The following is a 20,440-nucleotide window of genomic DNA, read 5'->3' on the forward strand; positions in this document are numbered from 1 at the left end:
CCACCACTGCAGCCCCTCTCCCTTCCCTTGTCCCTTCACCACCAACCGGCCCAGGGCTTCGCTGATGGGGCCATGGTGGTCGGTCACCCACGGGGCAGGTGGGGAGCTATCCATTTTGTTCACAGCTCTGATCCCGGTCCTGGGCACAGGGCAGAAACTCTGTAAGTGCTGATTGAAGACTCCTTCCAAGCTCAAGATAAAGGTTACCTCCTCCGGGTAGCCTTCTGAGACCCCTCCCCTCTTCCTGGGCCTTACACACAGTAGGTGTCAATCAGCAGGTGAAAGTGGCAGGGGGGTGCAGACAACTGCCCTGCAGCCCCACAGCCCTTAGAGCTGACGTGCGTCACAGGTGTGGGGACTGAGGCTCCAAAGCGGGCATCGCAGCTGATCGAGAACTGCTGAGGCCACGCACTCCTGGGCCCCTAAACTCATTGCCCCGAAACGTGCTCTGAGCCAGGACCTTCTGTCGTGATAGGTCAGGTGGTTCTCAGGTGGCTGGCTGGGTGCCTGAGCTGGGAGGTGCCCGTTAGCTCGGCTGCCCCTCGTCTGGCAGGTCACCCGTGGTGGACAGAAGCCCAAGGGGGTTTCCAGAGCTGCCTGGGCCTCTGCTGGGGTTGGGGGAGCATGACTCAGCCAGGCTACAGAGACATGTCCCCCTGAGCGGACCCCCGGGAAGTCACCCCAGGACACCTGTCCATGGGGTAGGGAGGTAGTCCCCAGGGGCCACACCCACGTCTGTGGGGAGAGGGCTGGGCTTTGGGAATGAGTCCCATCGCCAGACCCGGGAGCTACTGCATGGCCAGCGGGGCACACCTGGGCTCCACTCTGTTAAAACATAACCCCGCCCTGGGTGCACCTGGGTCCATGCACAGACCTTCCTAGAAGGACACACCACGATCTGGGCCAGTGGCTGCCCCTGGGGGACCAGCTGGGTGTTAACGACCAGGCAGCGTAGAGGGTGAGAGAGTGGCTTCACCCACTGCCCTCTGTGCCAGCCAGTGTTGTGCTCTGAGATACCGTTTAGCCGTGAGACAACGCGTATTCACGTGTAAAATAAATAGCTGTTTTAGAAACACAGGGGTGCTTGTTCCTCCCGGGGGGCTGGGGTGAGGGGAGCCCAGGAGGCCAGGAAGTGGAGGTGGCCATCAGAACACCTTTTCCCTTTTCTGTAGGTGTTTTAGCAAGTTCCAGAAGAGTGAGAATGTTCCTTCTAGCCCAGCTGTTTCTGTCAAAGGATAAACTGCCTCTCCAGCTGGGGGCTGCCCAGCACAGGGTCATCCCCCAGGCACCGGGGGCTGGGCCCTTCCCAGGCCAGGTCTCAAAGCAGAGGCCTGGAGCCTCGGTACCCGCCCAGGGCCCCAGGGGGGCACATAAATACCCGATAAATACACATAAATAGGAGGGGCGTCCCTGGAGGCCAGTCCAGGAGCCGAGCCAGTGATCACCGGGCCGACCTGGGCAGGACACAGGTGCAGCCCACGGGCACTCGGATGAACTCGGTGTGGAAGGTGAAGGCCCCGGGCGTGGGCACCCCCGCCGCATCCCGGGAGCAGGGCCGACGGCGCAGCACCAGGAGGCTCTGGACCAGCGGCACCGAGTTGAGCGCAGCCGTCTCGCGGCCTGTCTTGGCGCTGATGCAGCCCCGGCACAGGCACTCGGCGAAGGCCAGCTTCTGGGGGTAGCGGCTCTCGTCCGTGTCCACGCTGAGGGACAGGCGGGGTGTAAGCGAGCCCGGGCGGGCGCCCCCTTCCCTGCCCGCGGCTGCCCCATGCTCTCAGGGCGGCTCCGGGCCGCAGGGTGGGAGGTATGGGGCGCTGGGAGGGCTTGGCACGCAGCTGGTGCCCAGGAAGTGAGACTGTGCGTGTGCCCCACGGCCCTCCCAGAGCCCAGAAGCCCCCCTCTCTCCCTGCCAGTCCCAGCCCCACCCCTGCAAGAACTCAAATGGGGGCCCCCCAAATTTTCCCGGGGGACCCTGGTGTCTGAGGTCTGGGCTGAGGTCTGAGACACTGGGCGAGGACCAGCTCGCGGGGGAGCCTTGACCTCCCAGTGGTGGGGCGGGCCGGCCGGAGGTCAGCAGGTGAGAGCGCTGAGGCTCGGGGGGCCCGGGGGGCCCAGGGCCCGTGCCCAGAGAGGCCCGCTCTCACCGGTATCTCCAGGGCGAGATGGAGCGCTGGTGGACGTCAGCTTCCAGCACCTCCTCGGGCTGCAGCACGGGGCACTGGTTCCCGGCCGGCGATCCCGCGTGCCGGCCCCTGCGGCCCGCCGCCTCCAAGCTGGACGCCAGCGCCACCGGCAACGCCTGCTCCCACTTGGCCGCTCGAGCCAGCAGGTGGGGAGGGGTGTGGCCCAGGGGCAGCTCCGCCGCCGAGTAGCAGCGCGGGGTCCCGGCTGTGTGGGTGCGGGCCCCTGGCCGGAGTGGGGGGCTGTGGAGAGCCAGGCTGGTGGGCGGCCAGAGCAGGAGCAGGAGGACACGGAGCGGCTGGTGGACCAGGTGGTGGGGGGTCAGCGGCGCCCCGGGGAGGGGCCCCGCCCTGCCCGCCGCGGGCTCTGCTCCCTGTGGAAAGCGGGCAGGGGGACGTAGCCTCCCTCTACAGGTCGGGAAACGGAGGCCCGGGGGGGTCTGGGCTCCTGGCTCCCTTTTGCCCCCAGATTTGGGCGGCTTCCTGGACCCTGCCGCCACGTCCTCAGCCTGGGTGTCGGGCGGCAGGCCGGGCGGCACCGTCCAGGCTGGAGGGCGGGGAGAGGAGCGGCTCACCATCGCAGCGGGGGCTGGGTTCCGGGCTCCGCGGCGGCGCACCTGGCAGTCGCGGCGTACCCGTGGCTGCCCTGGCTGCAGCCGGCTTGCGGCGCCCTTTATACCCCGGGCCACGCCTGGGGAAAATCCGGCACCCTCCCTCCTCGGGAAGGGCCTGGCCTTGCTTCCTCCTCCCCTCCCTGCAACTGTCCCCTCCCCTCCAGGACAGGGTGGACCCAGTCGCCCTCCTCTCCCCCATCTCCAGGGACCCTACCCCAGGCCAAGCACTTGCCGATGGGGCTCAGAACGGTCTTTCCCGTGTGACAGGAACTCTCGAACCTTCTCCAAGTGCCAAGTCCTAACCCCTTGTACGTTTTTGCTGTCTGGACCTGGTGACCTGAGGCGAGAGCGTGCTCACTTTGCGCCACTGCCCAGTCCTCCCCCAGGGCTGATTCTCCCGTCCCCTCCTCCTGCCACGTGGGGAGGTTCCAGAAGGGACCGGGCGGCTGGGGGCCAGCGAGCCCCTTCAGGATTCTCTGCTGGGCTTCTGTGGTTTCAGTCAACAGAAGTGCAAGTGTGAGGTGGAGGGGGTGGCAATGCCCTGGAACCTTTAAAGGGCAGGGTGCCCTAAGCAGCTTTCTAAGGAGGCCCCCGGAGCCCACCTGCACCAACTCCGTGCTGCTGGTGAGGGTGCTGGGGTGCCTTCATTACCCTACAAGGGAGACGGTTTAGGGCCAGATCCTGCCAAGTTTTGAACGCTGAGGTTTGGATGCCATGCTGGCGAGGGCCTCTCGAATCAGGATAAAATGTCCCGCTGAGGAGGGCCTGGGCGTGCAGGATGGAGTCAACCTGCCTTCCGGGTTTCCTCACCTGCAGGCAGGAGCCAGAATGTCCACCACCAAGGGGCCCGTCTGACACTGGAGGCGCAGACTCGGTGGACAGGAGGACCCCTGAGAGGGGCATGGAGAAGGCAGTGGGACGCCGGGGCCCTCCCGGCCTCGGTCTGGAGGAAATGTTCCCACAGCGGGCATCGTGTCACGGCTGTTCTCCCAGCTTCTTTCTGACCGATGGATGGACAGACACGTTGAGGCCCCAGGGCTGCTCCTGCCTACCACACCCCTGCCCGTGGCCATCCACCCTCTGCTTGCACACCTCCTGCGGCAGGGAGCTCACCACCTGTATTCATCTCCTGGGGCGGCCATAACAAAGTGCCCCAAAATGGGGGGCTTAAAACAACAGACGTTTATTCTCTCACAGTCTGGAAGCCAGAAGCCCCAAGTCAAAGTGTCAGCAGGGCTGGTTCCTTCTGGGGTCTCTGAGAGGGAATCCTTGCTGCCTCTCCCAGCCTCTGGCGGCTCCTGGCAATCCTTGGGGCCCCGGGCCGTAAACGCACCAGTGCAGCCTCTGCCTCACTCCCACATGGCCTCTCCCCATGTGTGTCTCTTGTCTCTGTACCTTCTACAGACATTCACCTACCCAGGGTGATCTCATCAAGAGCCTGACCTTAAGCGCAGCTGCAGACCCTTCTCCCAGATAAAGGCACATTCTTCCCAGGCACTGGGGCTAGGCCCTCAACATAGGCTAGGCCCTCAACATAGTTTTGGGGGACACAATTGAGCCCCTTCCACCTTCCACCAGGACAGATGCTCAGGTCCAGAGAAAGACCCTTCTTAGGCTGAGGTGAGGCCCGCCTTATTGCAGGGCACCCAGGGCCTCAGAAATCCCAGTCCCTCCTGCCTCGGCCCCAAAGGTAGTGTGATCCCCTCCAGGGCAGGGACACCGTGCAGTGGACCTGCCCTGTCCCCAGGCGTGGAGCTGCCCTCGCAGAGTGAGGGGAGGGGGCACCCATGCCTGGCACTGGCCCCTGGGGGGGGAATCCAAGGGGAAGTGTCCTTGCCTTCGTGGGGCTGGGGTCCCCCGCAAAGGATCTTCAGAAGTGAAAGGCTCAGGGGTCCCTACGCCAAGGGGCTGAGCTTCAGCATTTTCTATGTCTTTGGGTGGGCAAGGCGGGGACAAACCCCGGGGCCGGGCCTCGCGCCTCCTTCCTCACTACAAGCTCGAGCTGTTTTGTGTGCATTGGTGGCCCGCCCGGCGTCAGAGTCCCCGGCACCCACGGAAGGACAGGGCGGAGCCCAGCAGTGCCTCATTCCTGCGGGCGGCTGAGGCAAGCACACCGGTACAGGGTTAGGCAATACTGGAAAGGCAGCTGCAGGAGGAAGGCTGGAGGGCGTCCTGGAGGAGGCGCCCTGGATGGCTCCGCCCCTCAAAGCACAACCACCACATCTCTGCCCCCAGACCACACCCATTCGACCAAGTTCCCAAGTCCCCCTGTCTGGAGAGATGCAGAAAGGGGACGGAGGGGCACAGAGAGGGGGTGGTGGTGGATGGAGGTAGGGGAGGAGGGATGGATGGAGACAGGCACAGAGATCTAGGGAGACTCAGACAAATGCAGAGACCACAGATGGAAGGCGGGGCAGAGAGAAAAGGACAGAGCCAGGGCAGGAAGGCAGAAACACAGGAACCACAGGGACACTCACCAGGGCCAGTCCCTCAGTGCCTCTGGGGTGGCCCTGCCTGTGGCTCGGAGCCCGAGCAGCCCAAGCGGGCCTGGGCTGGGGACGTGGCCTGCAGGAGGGGTTTGCTCCAGGCCCTGCCAGCTCCAGGCTCGAAGTTCTCCCCCGTCCTAGAGGGAAGCCCAGTGGCAGGCCGCAGTCCCGTCTGAAGTGGGGGTGGCAATACCCTCTCCCCCTTCCCTCCTGTGGCGTGGCCTTTTCGACCATGGGGCCCCAGGCAGTCCTGCCCACAGTCAACCTAGGACACAGCCCAGTTTTCTCGTGCTCCCCAAACTTTGCACTGTCGGGAACGACCCCTTCGCCTCACGCTTGTCCACGGCCCCTCAAGGGTGGCTGCCCGAGGCAGGGGTCCCTGCCCGCTGACCCAGGGCCTGAGCCCCCTCCCGCCCAGCTCCTCCTCCCGGTGGGGGCTGACGGGCCCGCAGGGGCTGCGGCGCTGGCTGAGCCGTCACGGGGGGAGCTGGACGGTTGGCAGAGAGCGAGAGGAGGGTGGAGGCCCAGGCCTTGAGGGAACCGGGGGCACAGGGCTGGCGCTGCGGGGAGGGGGCTGGCAGCGGCTGTAAGTCACCAGCAGGCGTACGAAACCCACAGGAACTTGATTTTCACTGAACTGAGCTGCCCACTAGTTCAATGTACTCACTCATGACGCTGGAGACGACACTTCACATTTGAGTTAGGAAAGTTACAAACTGAAAAAATGAAATCTTTTTTTTTCACCCGTTCAAGAGCGAGAGGAGGAGAGACGGGCACACTAGAAGCTGGAGGGGGCCTTGGCCTGGGGAGGGCGGCCCGAGGGGTGTGGCTCCCCTTCCCTCAAGACGAGGAGGGTTAGTGTGAGAAAACTCAGAAGGGCCGAGGCTGGGCTTTCTGCCTGTGCTTTACACTCGGGGAAAGCACACCAGAGTTTCCCCCGAGGCGGCCAGCTGCAGGGCAGCACTGGCGCAGCAGACAGGGGAAGGCATGAGGGGCCGGGGCAGGCCTGGCCTGAGCTGGGAGAGGAAGGGTGAGGTGCAGCTGGGTCACAGTTCAGGAACAGGGAGCAGTGCGTGCAAAGGCCCGGGGTGGGAAGGAGGAATGCAAACAGGCAGGGGAGGGGCTCTGTCGGGGTCTGCAGCTGTGGAGGAGGAGGGCTGGAGGGAGGGGCAGGGGTCAGTAGGCAGAAAAGAAGCTTGAGGAACTGGGAATCACTCCCACCTTTGCATATTAACCGCCTGGCAGGGCCTCAGCCCTCACGTCCCCTGGGGGGCAAAGATGCTGAGAACCCATTATAGCACAGAGCCTCCCTTTTCCCACACGCCTGGCCTGGACTGTTCTTTCCACTAGACCTGGGGGAGAGCTGGCTCGGGGTGTGACTCTCACCCCTCCCAGGACACACCCCTGCCCCCAGATGGCAAAGGGCAAGCTGCTAGTTTAAACCCAGCTCCGGTCCAGGGAACCCAGGGCTGTAGATGCAGCCCAGCCCTTTGGCACAGGAGCTGGCTGGTCAGCCGGGCCAGGGGGGCAGCGTGCTGACAGCTGCGTGGGGGACTCGCTCACCTGCGGGCTCCTGGCTTCAGAGGCCATCACTGCTCGGCTGGCTCGTGGGGCCCAGCGGCTGGGGTGCAGAATGCAGGGACAGGCTGTCACCCACGGTGTCGTGGATTCTGGCTCTGTGTCCTTGAAGGCCGCCCTTCAGAGAATGGGAGTTCCCTCTGCACCTGGCTTTGACCCGAGGGCAAATCAGATAAGTCTTGAGAAATTGCCCAGACACAGTATTGAGGCTGGTGATGCAAGAAGCAGCCCGTGTGCTGTGCTGTGGGGCGGGCGTGGACTGCACTGCAAACAGGGCACGCAGGAGGCCCCGCGGCCTGGCACTGGCTCCTGGCCGGCTCTCCTGTCCCACAGGTCAGTGGCTATGCAGCCTTGGGACAGAGCAGCCGGTAACTGAGGTAACTGAACGTAGCCTCCTGACAGCCCACAACAGGGCTCTGGGAGGCATGTCGCCTGCAAGGACTCACAGAACTTGGTTTAAAGTAAGTCACCCGAGAGCAGAGGTGCCGATGGGGGGACTGGGCGGGGGCGCTCCCAGGCCCCAGCACCACTCTGCAAGTTCAATCCACAAGAAAGGGCCCCCCCCTCCAGTGGTCTTGGTCCTGCCGGGAGGAGGGCAGGGGCTCAGGAGGGCACTGCGGGCGGTGACGCTCAGACTCGACGACAGCCTCTCCCAGCCTGCAGTGAGTGAGACGGCACCGTGGTCCTGGCCGGGGTCTCATGCTCAGATACCTGCATGTCCGAGTGGGGTCCAACTGTGCGTTGAGGCACTGAGTGGAGAACTGGCTTTCGGGCTGGGGTCACCTCTCTGGCTCAGGGCCCGCTGCTGGGGAAGGTGGGCTCTCGCTCAGGCGGAGATCTCGGTGTTCAGGAAGCCCTGCCGGGCCAGCCCCCGCGAGGAAACCAAGGTGAGCGCTCCACGGGGTGGGGCCTCCTTCAGCCAGCAGCCCAGTGGGCATTGCCAAGCGGAGGGCCGAGGCGGGGGCCCAGGCACAGGCAAACATCACCACCAGGGCAAGACAGCTGTTTATCAAAATATTTTATTTTAGGAGACCCCTCAAAAAAAGACCCTCCACATCTGACAGATGCCCAACAATACCCTCGGCCTTTTTTTTTTGGTCTTTTCTGTATTTTTTTTTTTCCTTTTTAAATCAACTAAAACAATTTGATGCTTAAAATAAAAGACAGGAGTATTTCCCAATCAGACTTTAGTCAAGAATATATATATACTTTTTGATCCTGGGGACGCAGGGGCGGGGAGGACACTCGGCAGACTTGGTGTTCCTGGCGACAGTAGGAGGGCGGGTGCCGAGGGCGCGACCGACGGGTGGTGAGGACGCCTGACTGACGAGCAGAGGGAGGACTCATCGTTTACATAAAATCGAGCCGGTCCTCACCGCGCTGCCGCCCGCCCAGCCGGCTCGCCGGACTTCTGCTCTGGGAAGGGGCTGCTTCAGTCTGGGATTCAGCGTCATCTTCGTTACGTGTGTGGCTTCTTTTCCAGCTGAGAAACTTTTTTTTTTTTTTTTTAATTTTTAAAAAGAATCACAGCCAAAATAAGACATTAACTGCAAAATCCAAAATGGCTGCGCTTACCCTATTTATAAAAACAAGCGAGTCTCTGCCTCGGGGAGCAGAGCCCGGGCTACACCTTCCCGGGGATTTTGGCCCGCTTGCGGGCAATGGCGTCCTCCACGGCCTTCAGCTGCTTCAGCAGCTCCTCCCGCCGGGACAGCGTGCTGGCCTTCCCTGACTTGGTGCCCGTGGACGCGCCGGCGGCAGCACTGGTATCCGAGGCTTTGCCGGGCACACTGGTGACCTTGCTGGAGCTCTTGGACTGGGGGGACAACGGGCGCTTCCTGTGGGGGTGGGGAGGCAGTCAGAGGGGTGGAGGGCCTCTCTATGAGCCTCCTGCCGGGGGCCTGGACCCCAGGAGCTGTACCTACCAGGTGGAAGGCGCCCCTCCCCACTGGACGAGGCCCCCCACGATGGGTAAGCGTGTGGGGCCCAGCCTGGCCTCCTGCCCCCAGCCCGGATTCTGGCCACAGTCGAGGTGGCCTCCCCACGCCGCTCCCACGCCCCCAATCGTGGAGCAGAGACTGCGCGGGTGAAGGGGCACAGCATCAGGGCTTGCCTGGAGCCATGCTATCCCGCCCTCCTACTCTGGTCCTCGTACGCACCCTGCTCTGTGCTGACGTGAAACCCCACACTGCTGACCCCGGCCTCAAGCCGCGCTGTGGGCCGAGGGCCGGGGGCTGTGCCCACCCTCCCCGCGGCCCCTCCCACCTGGCCCTCGACCCAAAGCCAGGGGTGCAGGTGTGCAGAGGCTCAGCCCACTTCCTGGGAAAAGGGGATCCGTGCCCCTACTTCCTGTGCCTGACGTGGGAGGGAGGGGAAGGGGTACCACCATCTGGGTCCTGGTCCCCTGGCCGGGGCCGCGCGCTCAGGGCCGCTCCTCACTCTAGGACCCACTGGTGGGGCAGAGTTCAGACACGGGCCGGACCGCCCTCTTGCCTCTGGATCTGAGCCACGGGCCACAGCCCCGCTGCCTCTGAGCCTGCCCTGGCTAGTGGTGCTGGCCTCCACCTGGGGAGGGAGACTGCGCCAGCCTCTGTGTGGCGAAGGAGCCGGCGCGCTGTGCCCAGGGCACGGGGGCCGGGGGAGGCACCCACCTGTCTGTCGGGGCCGCAGGGGCCTTGGAATTCTGGCCCCTCTGCCGCTCTGGCTTCGGGGAGCTGAGTCTCCCACCTGACTTCCGGTCCCGAGAACCTGGGTGACAGAGGACAGGTAAGACAAGGGTCCCAGTTCCACACGGGGCCAGCTGCGCAGGGGCTGGTGTGCTTAGACAGGGATGGGGTGGCCCCTCTGGCCCCCGGTGACCCCATGCCACAAAGCTCAGTTCGGCTTCCTCATTTTCACAGAAAGACGTAAGGAGCAGAGCCAGTGAGAAAAGGAAAAGGGGAGGATGGATTACACTGGAAAATGAAGCCCCAGAAAAACATGGAAGCCGAGGTCTAATTTCGGTTCTGGTTTCCCGAGCCAGCATCAAAACAGGCCACCGAGCTCTGAGCGTCCGACTCCAAGCAGACAAAAACCTCCTTCCGTGCCTTGAAGAAACTCACGGTGAGGGGCTTCAAATGGGGAACAAAAAGGCACAGCAGCTTAAAAACTACAAGCAAAACCAGGAACGGGAAGGAGTGCTTCCTGTCGTGCGAGTGCGGGGCCCTGAGCGAGGGCAGGCGGAGGGGATCCCGCCCCGCAGAGGCGTGCAGGCGGCCCCGGGGGGTGTGCTTCAGGGGCCGGGCGGTGTCCACCTCCTGCTCCTGGTGGGGTTCACGGGACCTCTCCATTTTAAGGGGGAAAGACGGCTTGGAAACACTCAGGCTTTTGCTTTACTAGTTAGAGCCAGTCAGGAAGAGGCTCTGCCTGGGCCAGCGGTTCTCTAGGTGCGGCCGAGCACCGCCGGGGCAGCAGTCAGGTGCGCCCCGCGACATCGAGATGCTGCCCGCCCTCCGCATGCTCACGGCCTCACAAGCCCGGGTGGGGTTTTCCAGAGGCCGAGTGATTTGTGTGACCAGAAGAGATGGGATCCCAGCCATAAGAGGGTTGTAAAAAACCAAAGACCAATGCCACTCCTACTAACGTCTGTTTTGGAAGATACAGTTTTTTTCTATGAAAAATCTTACCCATGTTATATTTAAAGGTAAGTATTATATATAGTTTTAACTTCCAAAACTATCAATGTCGATAGACACGACCCACTCAGTCAGAAGTCCCTGAGGCCCTCGAGACTTTTCAAGGGTGAATGGGGCACCGGCTCCAGACGTGGGAGGCTCACCTCGGTCCGGGGAGAGGTTGGCCCGCTTGGCTGGAGGTGGGCTCTGCCTGTCCTTGTCCGAGGGCTCGTAGCGCTTCCTGCCCCCTTTATCAGCAGCCTGGAACGACGGGGTGTTTGTGAGGAGGACCAGGGCCTGAGCGAACACAGGCCCTGCAGCAGGCGGCCACCTGCTCTCCGCCGCTGCAGGCACTCCTCTGGGGCTCCTGCGCCACGTGGCCCCAAGGGGGGCAGGGCCCACGGTCTCGAGGCCTCCACGCCAGGGGTGGGACTCAGGCCTTCCGGTCTCTCAGGGCATCGCGGATGTCAACTTAGAGGCCAAGTCTGCTTTGCTCCCTGCCCCAGGTCCCAGGGCTGCCGTGTGGGAACCGGCCCGTCTCCCATCTACCCTGTGCCCACAGGCACTGCCCACAGGGCTGGCCACGAGGGCAGGACGAAACGGGTGATGTGGAGAGCCGCCTGCTGGCCCGGCCCTGGGCCTCAGAGCCCCAGCAGCACCGCCCACGGCCTCACCTTGTTCAGCAGAGTCAACTTGATCTCCTTGTGGGCGATGAACGTGGCCGGTGGGGGCTGGCCGGGCGGCGCCTGCTGGGGGGTCGTGGGCTGCTGGGAGGACCTGCCGCCCGCGGGGGTTCTCGAGGGTTTGGGCGGCTGCGTGGACGGATCCCGCTTCCGCTTATCTGCTTTCACACCGTCTTCTTTCTTAGACTTTCCTGCCCGTGAGAAACGCCCATCAGAGCCTCTGTTCCGCTGAGGCGGCCGCCCGCGTGCCGTCTGGGGGAGGCGTCATCACTGGCAGCGTGGGGCCGCTGCACGCCCCCTCCCCTGCACACAGGCTCTACCTTTCTCCTTCTTGGTCTGGGCTGGGGTGGGGGACCGCGAGCTAGCCGAGGACACGGGGCTTGCCAGGTCCGCATACATGTCGTCCGAGTCCACGCTGTGCGCTGAGCTGCTGCTCGACGTGGCGCTGGACACGGAGGAGACGCTGCTCACGCTCAGGGACCTGCACGCACAAGCACGTCTGCACCGCGGCCCCAGCCCGAGACCCGATTCCTGTTCCCAGGGAAGGGGAACCCACCCAGCCCGAGATGTGGGGGGCTCTGGGCACTCTATAGGTGCCGCCCAGGGAGGGGACGCCCACGTGGCTGTGGCCAGGCCCTCGTGCTCACAGGCGACTGTGCTGTTAGCTGGGCAGGGACACACGGCTGACTGTGACCAAGAGCTGGACACCCACCCTGGCGGCGGGGCACAACAGAGGGCGGACATGGGCCACAGCGCGAGCAGACGCTGTGCCAGACAACCCAACGGGCCGCTCAGGAGGCGCCGAACGTGGCCGATCTCCTGGGCCCTCACAGGCCAGGCTCCACAGGGACTCCCGCCCTCTGAGAAAACCGGCAGCACTGCGTCCTAAGGTGTGTGGAGGCTGCAACAGGGAAGGGAAGAGCCCAGCCTTTTGGAAAGGTTTGCTCTTAACACACCCCAGACCTACTCTGCCAGCTCTGGGCAAATGTATATACCCCACCTGCTGCCTGCAAATGAAGGAGGAAAGCGGCTTCAAGGACCCTAAGGACTGACCCGATGCCGCCTGCTCTCTGAACAACTAGACGGCAGCATTCTCTTCTGCTCGCTCTTTCCTCAGATCTTTTCGATCGGCCGCCCCCAGCTGCCTCAGCCCGTTACCCCCTCCTCGCCGGAGCGGCTCGGGAACAGCTCCTCGGACCCACGGTGCCGCCACCCGAGGGAGGAGGGTGCTCACACCTAACGTGGCCTCTCCCGGGGTTCCCTGGACCCTGACTGGGGGGACAGAGGCAGATGCCGATGGGACTGGGGCCAGAGAGACGTGATAATGACCTGGATCTGGAACTAGAACCGCTGTAGCTGCTGCCGCTGCCGCTGCCGCTGACAGTCCGCCTACAACACAACCAAGAGCCCGGCTGCTCACGTTTCTGTGGCCTTGACACGCGGGTGCTCCTCCAAGCCGGGGCTCGCTGGCCTGAGACCAACGCGCCCCCAGTGACTCGCCACCGACCGGGCAGTGGGCGGGGCTCTGATTCCCTCAAAGTGAGCCAACCACAGCCCTGGCCAGCTCCGCTCACGCTGTGCATCCCGCACGGGGGAGCTTGGCACCGAGGGAGCACCCGGGCCCCTCGCAGCCATCGAGCTGCTGGGGACACCGAGGCTCGGCGACGTGCCGCGGTCCTTGGCCTCCGCTGCCTGCGAGCACCCCTCCGCCAGCCCTGGAAGGCCGGGGCACTCACCTCCTGGGCGGGCTCCTGGCCTGCCGCTCCCTCCTCCTGGCTTCCCGAAGGTCTCCGGGCTTGGTGGGCTCGGGGGCAGGAGCGGTGGCTTTGGGGGCCTGCGGTGGGGCTGGAGGTGGGGCTGGCTTCTTCAGCAGCTTCTCTCTGTGACGTGGGACAGAAGGAGGGTCAGACCCGGCTGGGCAGGCGGAGGCGGCCCTGCCGGCCGACCTCGGGGCGCGTGCAGTGCATGCGCACACTCCCCTGTGAGGAGCTGTTTCCCGCGGACCCCCACCCCACACTGAGCATCCCATGGCCTCCCCCTCCAAGAAAGGACAGGGAGGAAGACGGGGCCGGCTGAAGAGTCCCGGAGCGGTGCCGAGAGCTGGGCTGTGCTCCCTCAGTAATTGGGGACCCCAGGGGAGTCGGGAAAATGGCCCCCAAGCTGTTCTTCACCGTTGCGTGGGGAAGATACCCTGCCAGTTTGTTAAGCGCCCTGAACACGCACAGTGCAGATGGGCCACAGAGCAGACCCTGCCAGCAACGCTGACGCCAGCAGGAAGCAGAGTCTGCGTTAGAGGAAGCTGCTCAGCACAGCAGCAGGGCTGAATCCAAGCCCGTGCCGACCAGGAGGCAGACCCGCACTTACCCTGCCCGACGCCATCTGCGTGAAGCCTGGGGACCCGAAGCGCCTGCACTGTGCTCGGGGTCCCCCCACAACAGTACAGTTCAGGTGGGTGCGGTGCCTGGGGCCTAAGTCATATGCCAACACCGTTCCCTTTCTAACAGTGAGCCGCCCAGGACTCCCTAAGCCTGAGGCCCGGCAGCCGACCCCGTTCAGGAGGAAAACCTGCCATGGGGGCTGGGGCCAGACGCGCGTGGGGACGGCCAACATCAGGACGGGCCTCGCGCCTGGCAGAGCCGCAGGAGCGGAGCGTGCTCTCACCCGGCGGACCGTGCACCCCAACCCTGCACGCCAGGTATCGTGAGGTTTGTGTGCTAAGTCCTAGATGCTTCTACCCCTCCCGTCGCCACATCTGTTGAGAGGGATCGACGTGACCAGTCCCAGGAGCAGCAGAGAAGGTGAGGACGGCAGGGCTGAGGCTGCCACGGACACAGCCAGGGCCGAGCACAGCAGGTCCCCAGGGCGAGGGGCCCTCACGTGCCGCACTGGCTCCTGACAAGTGAGGCTCCAGCACCAGAGTGAGCATGCTGGAGCACGGATGTCCTGGCCCACAGCCAGGAAGCGCGAGGTCAGGCCTACGCCCTGCGCCCCTGCCCACTTCCCGGGGCGCCGCAGCACTCACCCTGCTTTTGCGGGAGGCGGAGCCGGCTCCCCCTTGGTTCTGACAGGTCTGTGCGGCGAGGGCGTCGGGGACGGGGACGGGGACGAGGAGAAGGACCGGGACCTATAGGGAGTGAACCGAGGTGAGAGGAGGCGCTCCGCCCGGCCGCACCCCCGCAGGGGCTACCGCTCAGCCTCGGACAGGTCTCGGTCATCTCCTCAGATGCATGTCACGGGGAAAAGAGGTGCCAAGCGGCAGGCAGCACCCCATCAGCCATCACCTGGGAGCCGGCGGGGAGGCCCTGGGACAGTCGGCGGGGCTCGCAAACACAACCTGAGGGGAAGGTTAAGTAGCGAAGAAAGCGCCCCCGACTTTGTGAGAACGGCTCAGCCGTATACAGACCACACACAGGGCCTTCTTCCGTCTGTCTCCGTGTCACCCAGTGCTCACAGAGGGGAGACTCAGGTAAGCCCCCCACACCCTGGATTTCCAGAACCCCCCAATTTATCAGCGGGGTTCCAGGCTTCTTCCCCACAGCTCAACAGCCTTATCTTTCACGTGAAACCACAGAAGGCTTCTCCTGCCACTGATGATCGGTATCTTCGCTGCCTCCCTCTCAGCCTCCTACAGGCAGCCTTCCCCTGGACACCAGGCACTGCTTACACTCCTGGCAGGACGGCCGTGAGGCCCAGTGCCCACAGCTGGCCCTCTGGATACCCTTAGCAAAAGGCTGGCTTTCCTTTCTCACAGCTGTCACTCAGCACAAGATGACATGCAGCAAAGGCAGGCCCAGCTGTCATCTAAGTCCACGAACGCAAGAACGTGGCCTTCAGACGCGACAGCTTCAACGATCTCCTTGTGCTGCTCCCACCCGCTCTACGCTGTCCTAGGGTGAGACAGCCTGCCAGGAAGGGGCGCCACTGGGGGCCACAGACCCCGCAGGAGGACCCATCAGTTTACCCAAGAACACTTCGTGACGTGCTCCCCAGGGAAGCGGGGGGCACGTGTGTCTGTGTGGGTCTGTGCGTGGTGGGCATGTGAGCGCGTAGGGGTGGGTCCACGCCCTGCTGCGGCCCCTGGGAGAGCTGCGCCTGTCTGCGACCGCGGAGACAGAGCCACACAGGCGGCCCCCTCCACTCGCAGCCTCCCTCTGGTCCCAGACCTGTCCTGGGTGCGGCCCCACCTGCGCGTCTCAGGCTGGCAGGAGGCAGAGAGGGCGGGGGAGTGACTCTGGGTCCGTGTGCAGGTGGCACCGGGGGCGGAGGCGCACACGGCAGCCTGCACTTGTTGAAAAGGCTGAAGAGGCAAAAACGGGGTCAGTGTTTCCTATTCCTCATGCGAACCAGTGACTCCTCCCACCCAGGCGATGACCAGAAATTCTCTAACGTTCCAAGCAGTCTGCCTATTTTCAGTGGGGAATACTCCCGACCCTTCTGGAATAGGGCAGAAGCACCTTCTGTGAAGATGCAAACATTCTGCATCTGAGCCCCCCAAACAGGCGTTGCGCACACTCCAAAATTCTAGTGTGCTGGAACGTGACCCACCACGTTGGCCAGTGCAGGTCCACAGGAGGTCAGCCGAGCTGGCGCTGGCCCCGCGGCTGCCTCGTCTGTGCTATGAGCACAGCCCAGCATCGGTGTGGCCTGTGAGCCCTGACGTGCACCCGTGTTGGTTCCTCAGCCCCTCGCTGTGTGTTCTCCAGAATTCACCAGACACCTAACCTAGCGAGACTCCTCCTCAAGCAATGAGGACCTGGAGGCCCCCGTCAAAGCAGAAAGCTGCCGTCACGCAGGAACCCGGATGAGCCGGCATTGTCCACACCTGCTGGGCCCCAGGGACGCACCTGGAGCGGCTGCCTGAGAACGAGCTGTGTCTGGAAGAGCGGCTGGAGTAGGAGCTGTAGGACGAGGACCGGGACCGGGACCGGGAGGAGCCGGAGCCAGAGTAGGAGGACGACCGCGATGACGACCTGCAGCCCAGGAGAGAAGAGAAGGCGAGGTCTCCTTCCGCCCGCCCCGGCTCGCACACACATGCCCGCCCTCTGGCTGCCTCGCGGACAGACGCTGCTCTCCAGTCCCCTGGCTCGTGGGAATGGTGCTTAGAAAGTAAGACCTGGGTGCTGGGTGTGCTCATTGTCACCGGTGACACAGCTCCCAGGCCCTCGGGGGACAGAGCCAGGATACGTGTGCCCGTGTGTGTAGGTGAGTGTGTCTGACCCGGGCGGACACGCGTGTGCATCTGTGTGTCCACCAGTGCAGGCAGTGGAAACCCTGAGTCCACAGACACGTCCAGGCCCCGTCCACCTCCGCAGGCCCCTCCTGGCCCTCTTAAGGGAGAGCCCCCGCTCTCACCGCCCGCAGCATCCTCACTTGTTTGTGCGGACCTACTACACACACAGATTTCACAGCTGCTGACCCAAACTCAGAGGCGACAGGTGGACCGACTAGACACTGGGGCCAGGCTGCTCTTCTGGTCTTCCGCCCAGCAGCGTCTCTCCCCACGCTGCCCCCTGCCCAGGTCTGTGCTCCACTCTGGGCGGCCTGCACCCGGCTGACACGGCTCCGGGGGGTATGAGAAGCCCCACCAGGGTGAAGTGTCAGTCCTGTCAGCCAGCGAGGCTCTGGAACCCAGCCACGCCACAGCCCCGCGGAGCACAGACGCCGCTCGGTCCTGCTGGCCTCCCTGCCTCCTTACCTGGAGGAATTAGACGCAGAGGCCGACGAGGCTGACGTTTTTCGACGTCGTCGTGCCCGGCTAGGGGAGACCGATACCCCAAGTTTCTTCTTGGGAGACTTGGACCGGCGCCAGGGGTCCTTCCACTCGTCGGCTCTCTTCACCTGGGGCCCGGCAGAGGCCGTCTCCTTCTTTGGTGGCTCAGCCTGACGGCTGAAATCACAGAGGGGTTAGCAGGTCTAGGGCCACCTCCCGGCAGACAGCAATGCCGTTTGGTGAAAGAAACTGAGTCAGAGGAGAGACTGTGACCTAACGGCTCACTCCAGGAACGCCGGACACACAGGGCAGCAGGTGCTCTGTCTATGGGAGACCTCACCTGGAACCAGACACGCGGGGCTCTCTCCACGAGCGGTGCCTTCCAGGGCAGCAGGGTAGCTGGCCATCCGGCGCCATCCTCCCCCAGAACCCCCGCCTTCCCCGCTGCATGGGCTCCGGGAGCACAGGGAGGAAGGGGCCTGGCACGTTCTCTCTAGAGCTGGTGCACAGTGGCCGCACACCAGCACTTAGGAAGCTCAAGGGATTGAGGAACTCCTTGTCTGCAAACGAGTTAAACCCAAGCCTTACACATTTCCTTTGTGTAATGTGTCACCAGCGGGCTGGTGACAGCGGGACCTGTTGGGCCCCGTGAGCAAGCCACCGCCACGCGGACTCCCCACGTGCTCACCACCAGCCGGGAACGCAACAAGGCCAAACTGCGCAGGGGAGTGGGAGCAGGGGCCCGGCAGCAGCTCAGCACTGGAGACAAGGCTCAGCTCCAAGCCAGGGTGCCCTGCACCCCACACCAAAGCACCCCTGCTCTACGGGGAGCCAGAGCACAGGGTCCCAGAACAGTTCAGTATGAAGGTTATCTGCTGGCCCTGTGATGTTCACTAATTAAAAAGTCACACAGAAAGTAAAAACAGAGAAATAAAAACCCCAGGATCTCGCTCTGTGGGGTCAGCCACCATTTAGCACCTCTGAATTTCCTCTCTGCCTCTATTTCATTCCCCGCGATGAACCCTGGAAGCACAGCTGAGACCACCTGGGGACTGCTCCACCCGGAGCTGGCCTCCCTGATGGTGCAGGAGTTCACTGTCAGGTGCTATGTAATTTAGACATTTCTCTACGGTTAGCTGTTTCTGTGTTTAAAAAACACAAAGAACAAGAAAATCACCCTTTATATAAATCTTTATGGGCATCATGTTTCTCCAAGGGCAAACTCCTAAGAAGGGGAATCAGTGGGCCAAAGGAGGAGAGCGTTTAACAGGTTCTTGGTAAACTGTCACACGCTCCCTGCACGTGAAGCAGCTTGCACTCAGCACGGCGGGGGTGCCTGCTTTCCCTCCCTCTCATCAATTCTGGGCTCCCGTGTAACCGGTGGGGGGCGCCACAGCGCAGCCGACGCAAAAGTAAACCTGAGCCCTGGCTGCTCCGCGCACAGAAATGGGCTCCCATCTGTGCAGCGGCACCTGGCGGCGGGGAGGCCACCTGAGCTCTGGTTGTGTCTTGTTCTTGGCCAGTTTCCTGGGATCGCTCTTGCGTCCTGTATTTCTCCCAGGCCATTGGCTTTCACTTGCGCCGGTGGTGCTAACGCTTGTTACAAGTGTAACAGCTTCTTCCAGGCTCACAGAGCTTTCTCCATTCTAAGCCACACTCGCTTCTACCTGCTCTAGACCTGCTGTCTATTTTAACCCCCTGGTGCACATTCCTGCCCACTATCCCGCAGGCCAGTGGACCCACTTCCGTTCCAGAATGGCTTGTGGGCGATGCCGTCTCTGGGGCATATAAATTCTTACTCCGAGGGGCTGTGCTCTCCCATTACTCTGTCTTCTATTCTAGAATCTTGTCTGCACACAGGACCACAGCGTTGTCACAATTCTAGATACTCTCAATTTTCAGAGGGCTCTGGGCGTGTCCTGTCCGTTGACCTAAAGAACAAGGTGGCGGTGCCTGTCAGCCCTGCCCCCAAGCTGCTGGGCTCTGGGTTAGAGCACTGTCAGACTTAAGAACTGTGTCTTGCCTTCGACTCCCACCTTCTATGGGTGCCAACAAAACATCACAGTTTTATTCAAGAATGGTCCTGCCTCTTGGGACTAGACTTTTAGAATTACATACATTTTGTATCACCAGCATCTACTTACATTACGTCATAACATACAACAACCAACACCTGTTGATATTTTCAGCACTTTTCAATCAATCCACCAACGAGCAAGCTCTACGCCTACTATTTGCTACGAGTCCCACCCCAGGAACAACACCCAACATTTAAAATCGCCCCAAGGACACACGAAACTGCGGCATAAGATCCCTATAGCCTCAGCCGCAAATGCTGAGCGCCACTGCCCCATCCGCTCCTCAGTGAGTCCTCCTGGAAGTGTCCAGGAAGGGAGTGAAACCCGCCTGATGACTGGCCTGGCCCGGGCCATCCCAAGCAGCTTTCACCCTTACACTTCCTGTGTTGTTCTCATTCTAAAAATGCAACAGAAAGCGGAACACCTTGATCACTAGGTTTTTCATAAGTCATCAGAATGGCCCAGCTCTGTCAACCTGTGGCTCTTCTAACACAGGGAGAAACAGACAGAAGCCAACGGTGTGATTCACGATGCAGCCAGGTCAGTTCGGAGTGTCAACAGAGTTCATGAACAATCCTGTTTTGGGAAACTGTTCCTATACTACTGGGGAAGGGCGGGGAAGAGGCAGAGCAGGTCAGCTCCCAACTCAGGCATCGGGGGAGCCGTGACAGAGGATGGGGCCTAGGTCGGTACCCATGACACGCAGCCTGTCCCTCTGCTTTCTGACAACACCCCAGAGGAGAGCCAAAAGAAACCTGGAAAGCCTGGCAGCCAGACAAGCAACTATACTGGACTGCAGTAAAGAGCAGGCGTGCCAGGCTCTCCCCACGGGCCAGCCACCGAAGGCCGGCGCACGGGCCGCTCCACGACGGGAAGCTGGGGATGCACGGGAGGAAACCCGAGGGAGTGGGGACAGCTGGGAGGGGGACGACTGCCAGCCACGCTGGCATCGAAAACTGACAGAACAGATCTGGAATTTGCATTCTGAACAGAGAGGGGGAAACACCCTCTAGGGATCTCCGAGCAGCCCACCCCACCATGGCCACACAACAATCTTATCTTCCAGGCACCTGACCCTTTGTTCAAGGCCACAAGAGAGGGACTCTGAGGAGAAAGGGCCCCCGAGGCCCCGTGCGATGCCAGGGCAGAGGTGAGAGGCACGGCAGGCCACAGCGAGGGTGTCTGCAGACTCCAGCCTGAGCAGCAAGCCCAGTTTGGGGTCAAAGATAAGAAAAGATAAAAAGGAGGAAGGTTCTCTTCTAAGATGGAAGGGTGAAAGAGCGGGAGAGGCACAGGGAGAGGGAACGGGCAGCACCCAGGTGGCTTCTTCCCGACTGGACTCGCTCACGCCTCCCGAGGGCCTTCTCTCAGCCCTTCCCCTCGAAGCTGCTGGCCTCCCAAGCGCTGGACGATGTCGCCCCGGGGCCCGGTGGACGTGGAGCCGGCTCCCAGGGCCCC

General features: G+C 62.7%; 2 protein-coding genes across 4 annotated transcripts in view; both read right to left on the reverse strand.

Moving 5' to 3' along the window:
• Positions 1-1,395: 1,395 nt before the first annotated feature.
• IL17C (interleukin 17C) lies at positions 1,396-2,758 on the reverse strand (the record flags this gene model as incomplete). The annotated part of the gene is made up of 2 exons (XM_079907879.1): positions 1,396-1,703; positions 2,145-2,758. 2 exons carry the CDS (start codon positions 2,756-2,758, stop codon positions 1,442-1,444), a joined length of 876 nt encoding a protein of 291 aa, XP_079764005.1. The 3' UTR covers positions 1,396-1,441.
• Positions 2,759-7,859: 5,101 nt separating this feature from the next.
• Positions 7,860-20,440, reverse strand: part of ZC3H18 (zinc finger CCCH-type containing 18) — a 51,616-nt gene continuing 39,035 nt past the window's right edge. For all 3 annotated transcript variants that reach the window (XM_079906770.1, XM_079906769.1, XM_079906771.1), the window contains 10 exons: positions 16,890-17,081; positions 16,039-16,164; positions 14,217-14,318; positions 12,931-13,074; positions 12,524-12,583; positions 11,515-11,675; positions 11,186-11,385; positions 10,676-10,772; positions 9,510-9,606; positions 7,860-8,696 (listed from right to left, as the gene is read on the reverse strand). In XM_079906770.1, coding sequence (XP_079762896.1) covers positions 8,483-8,696; positions 9,510-9,606; positions 10,676-10,772; positions 11,186-11,385; positions 11,515-11,675; positions 12,524-12,583; positions 12,931-13,074; positions 14,217-14,318; positions 16,039-16,164; positions 16,890-17,081 — 1,393 coding nt within the window. In that variant the 3' untranslated portion in view covers positions 7,860-8,482. The remainder of the gene's footprint in view (positions 8,697-9,509; positions 9,607-10,675; positions 10,773-11,185; positions 11,386-11,514; positions 11,676-12,523; positions 12,584-12,930; positions 13,075-14,216; positions 14,319-16,038; positions 16,165-16,889; positions 17,082-20,440) is intronic.

This window comes from Stenella coeruleoalba, assembly GCF_951394435.1.
Source record: "Stenella coeruleoalba genome assembly, chromosome: 20".
Classification (NCBI taxonomy): Eukaryota; Metazoa; Chordata; class Mammalia; order Artiodactyla; family Delphinidae; genus Stenella; species Stenella coeruleoalba.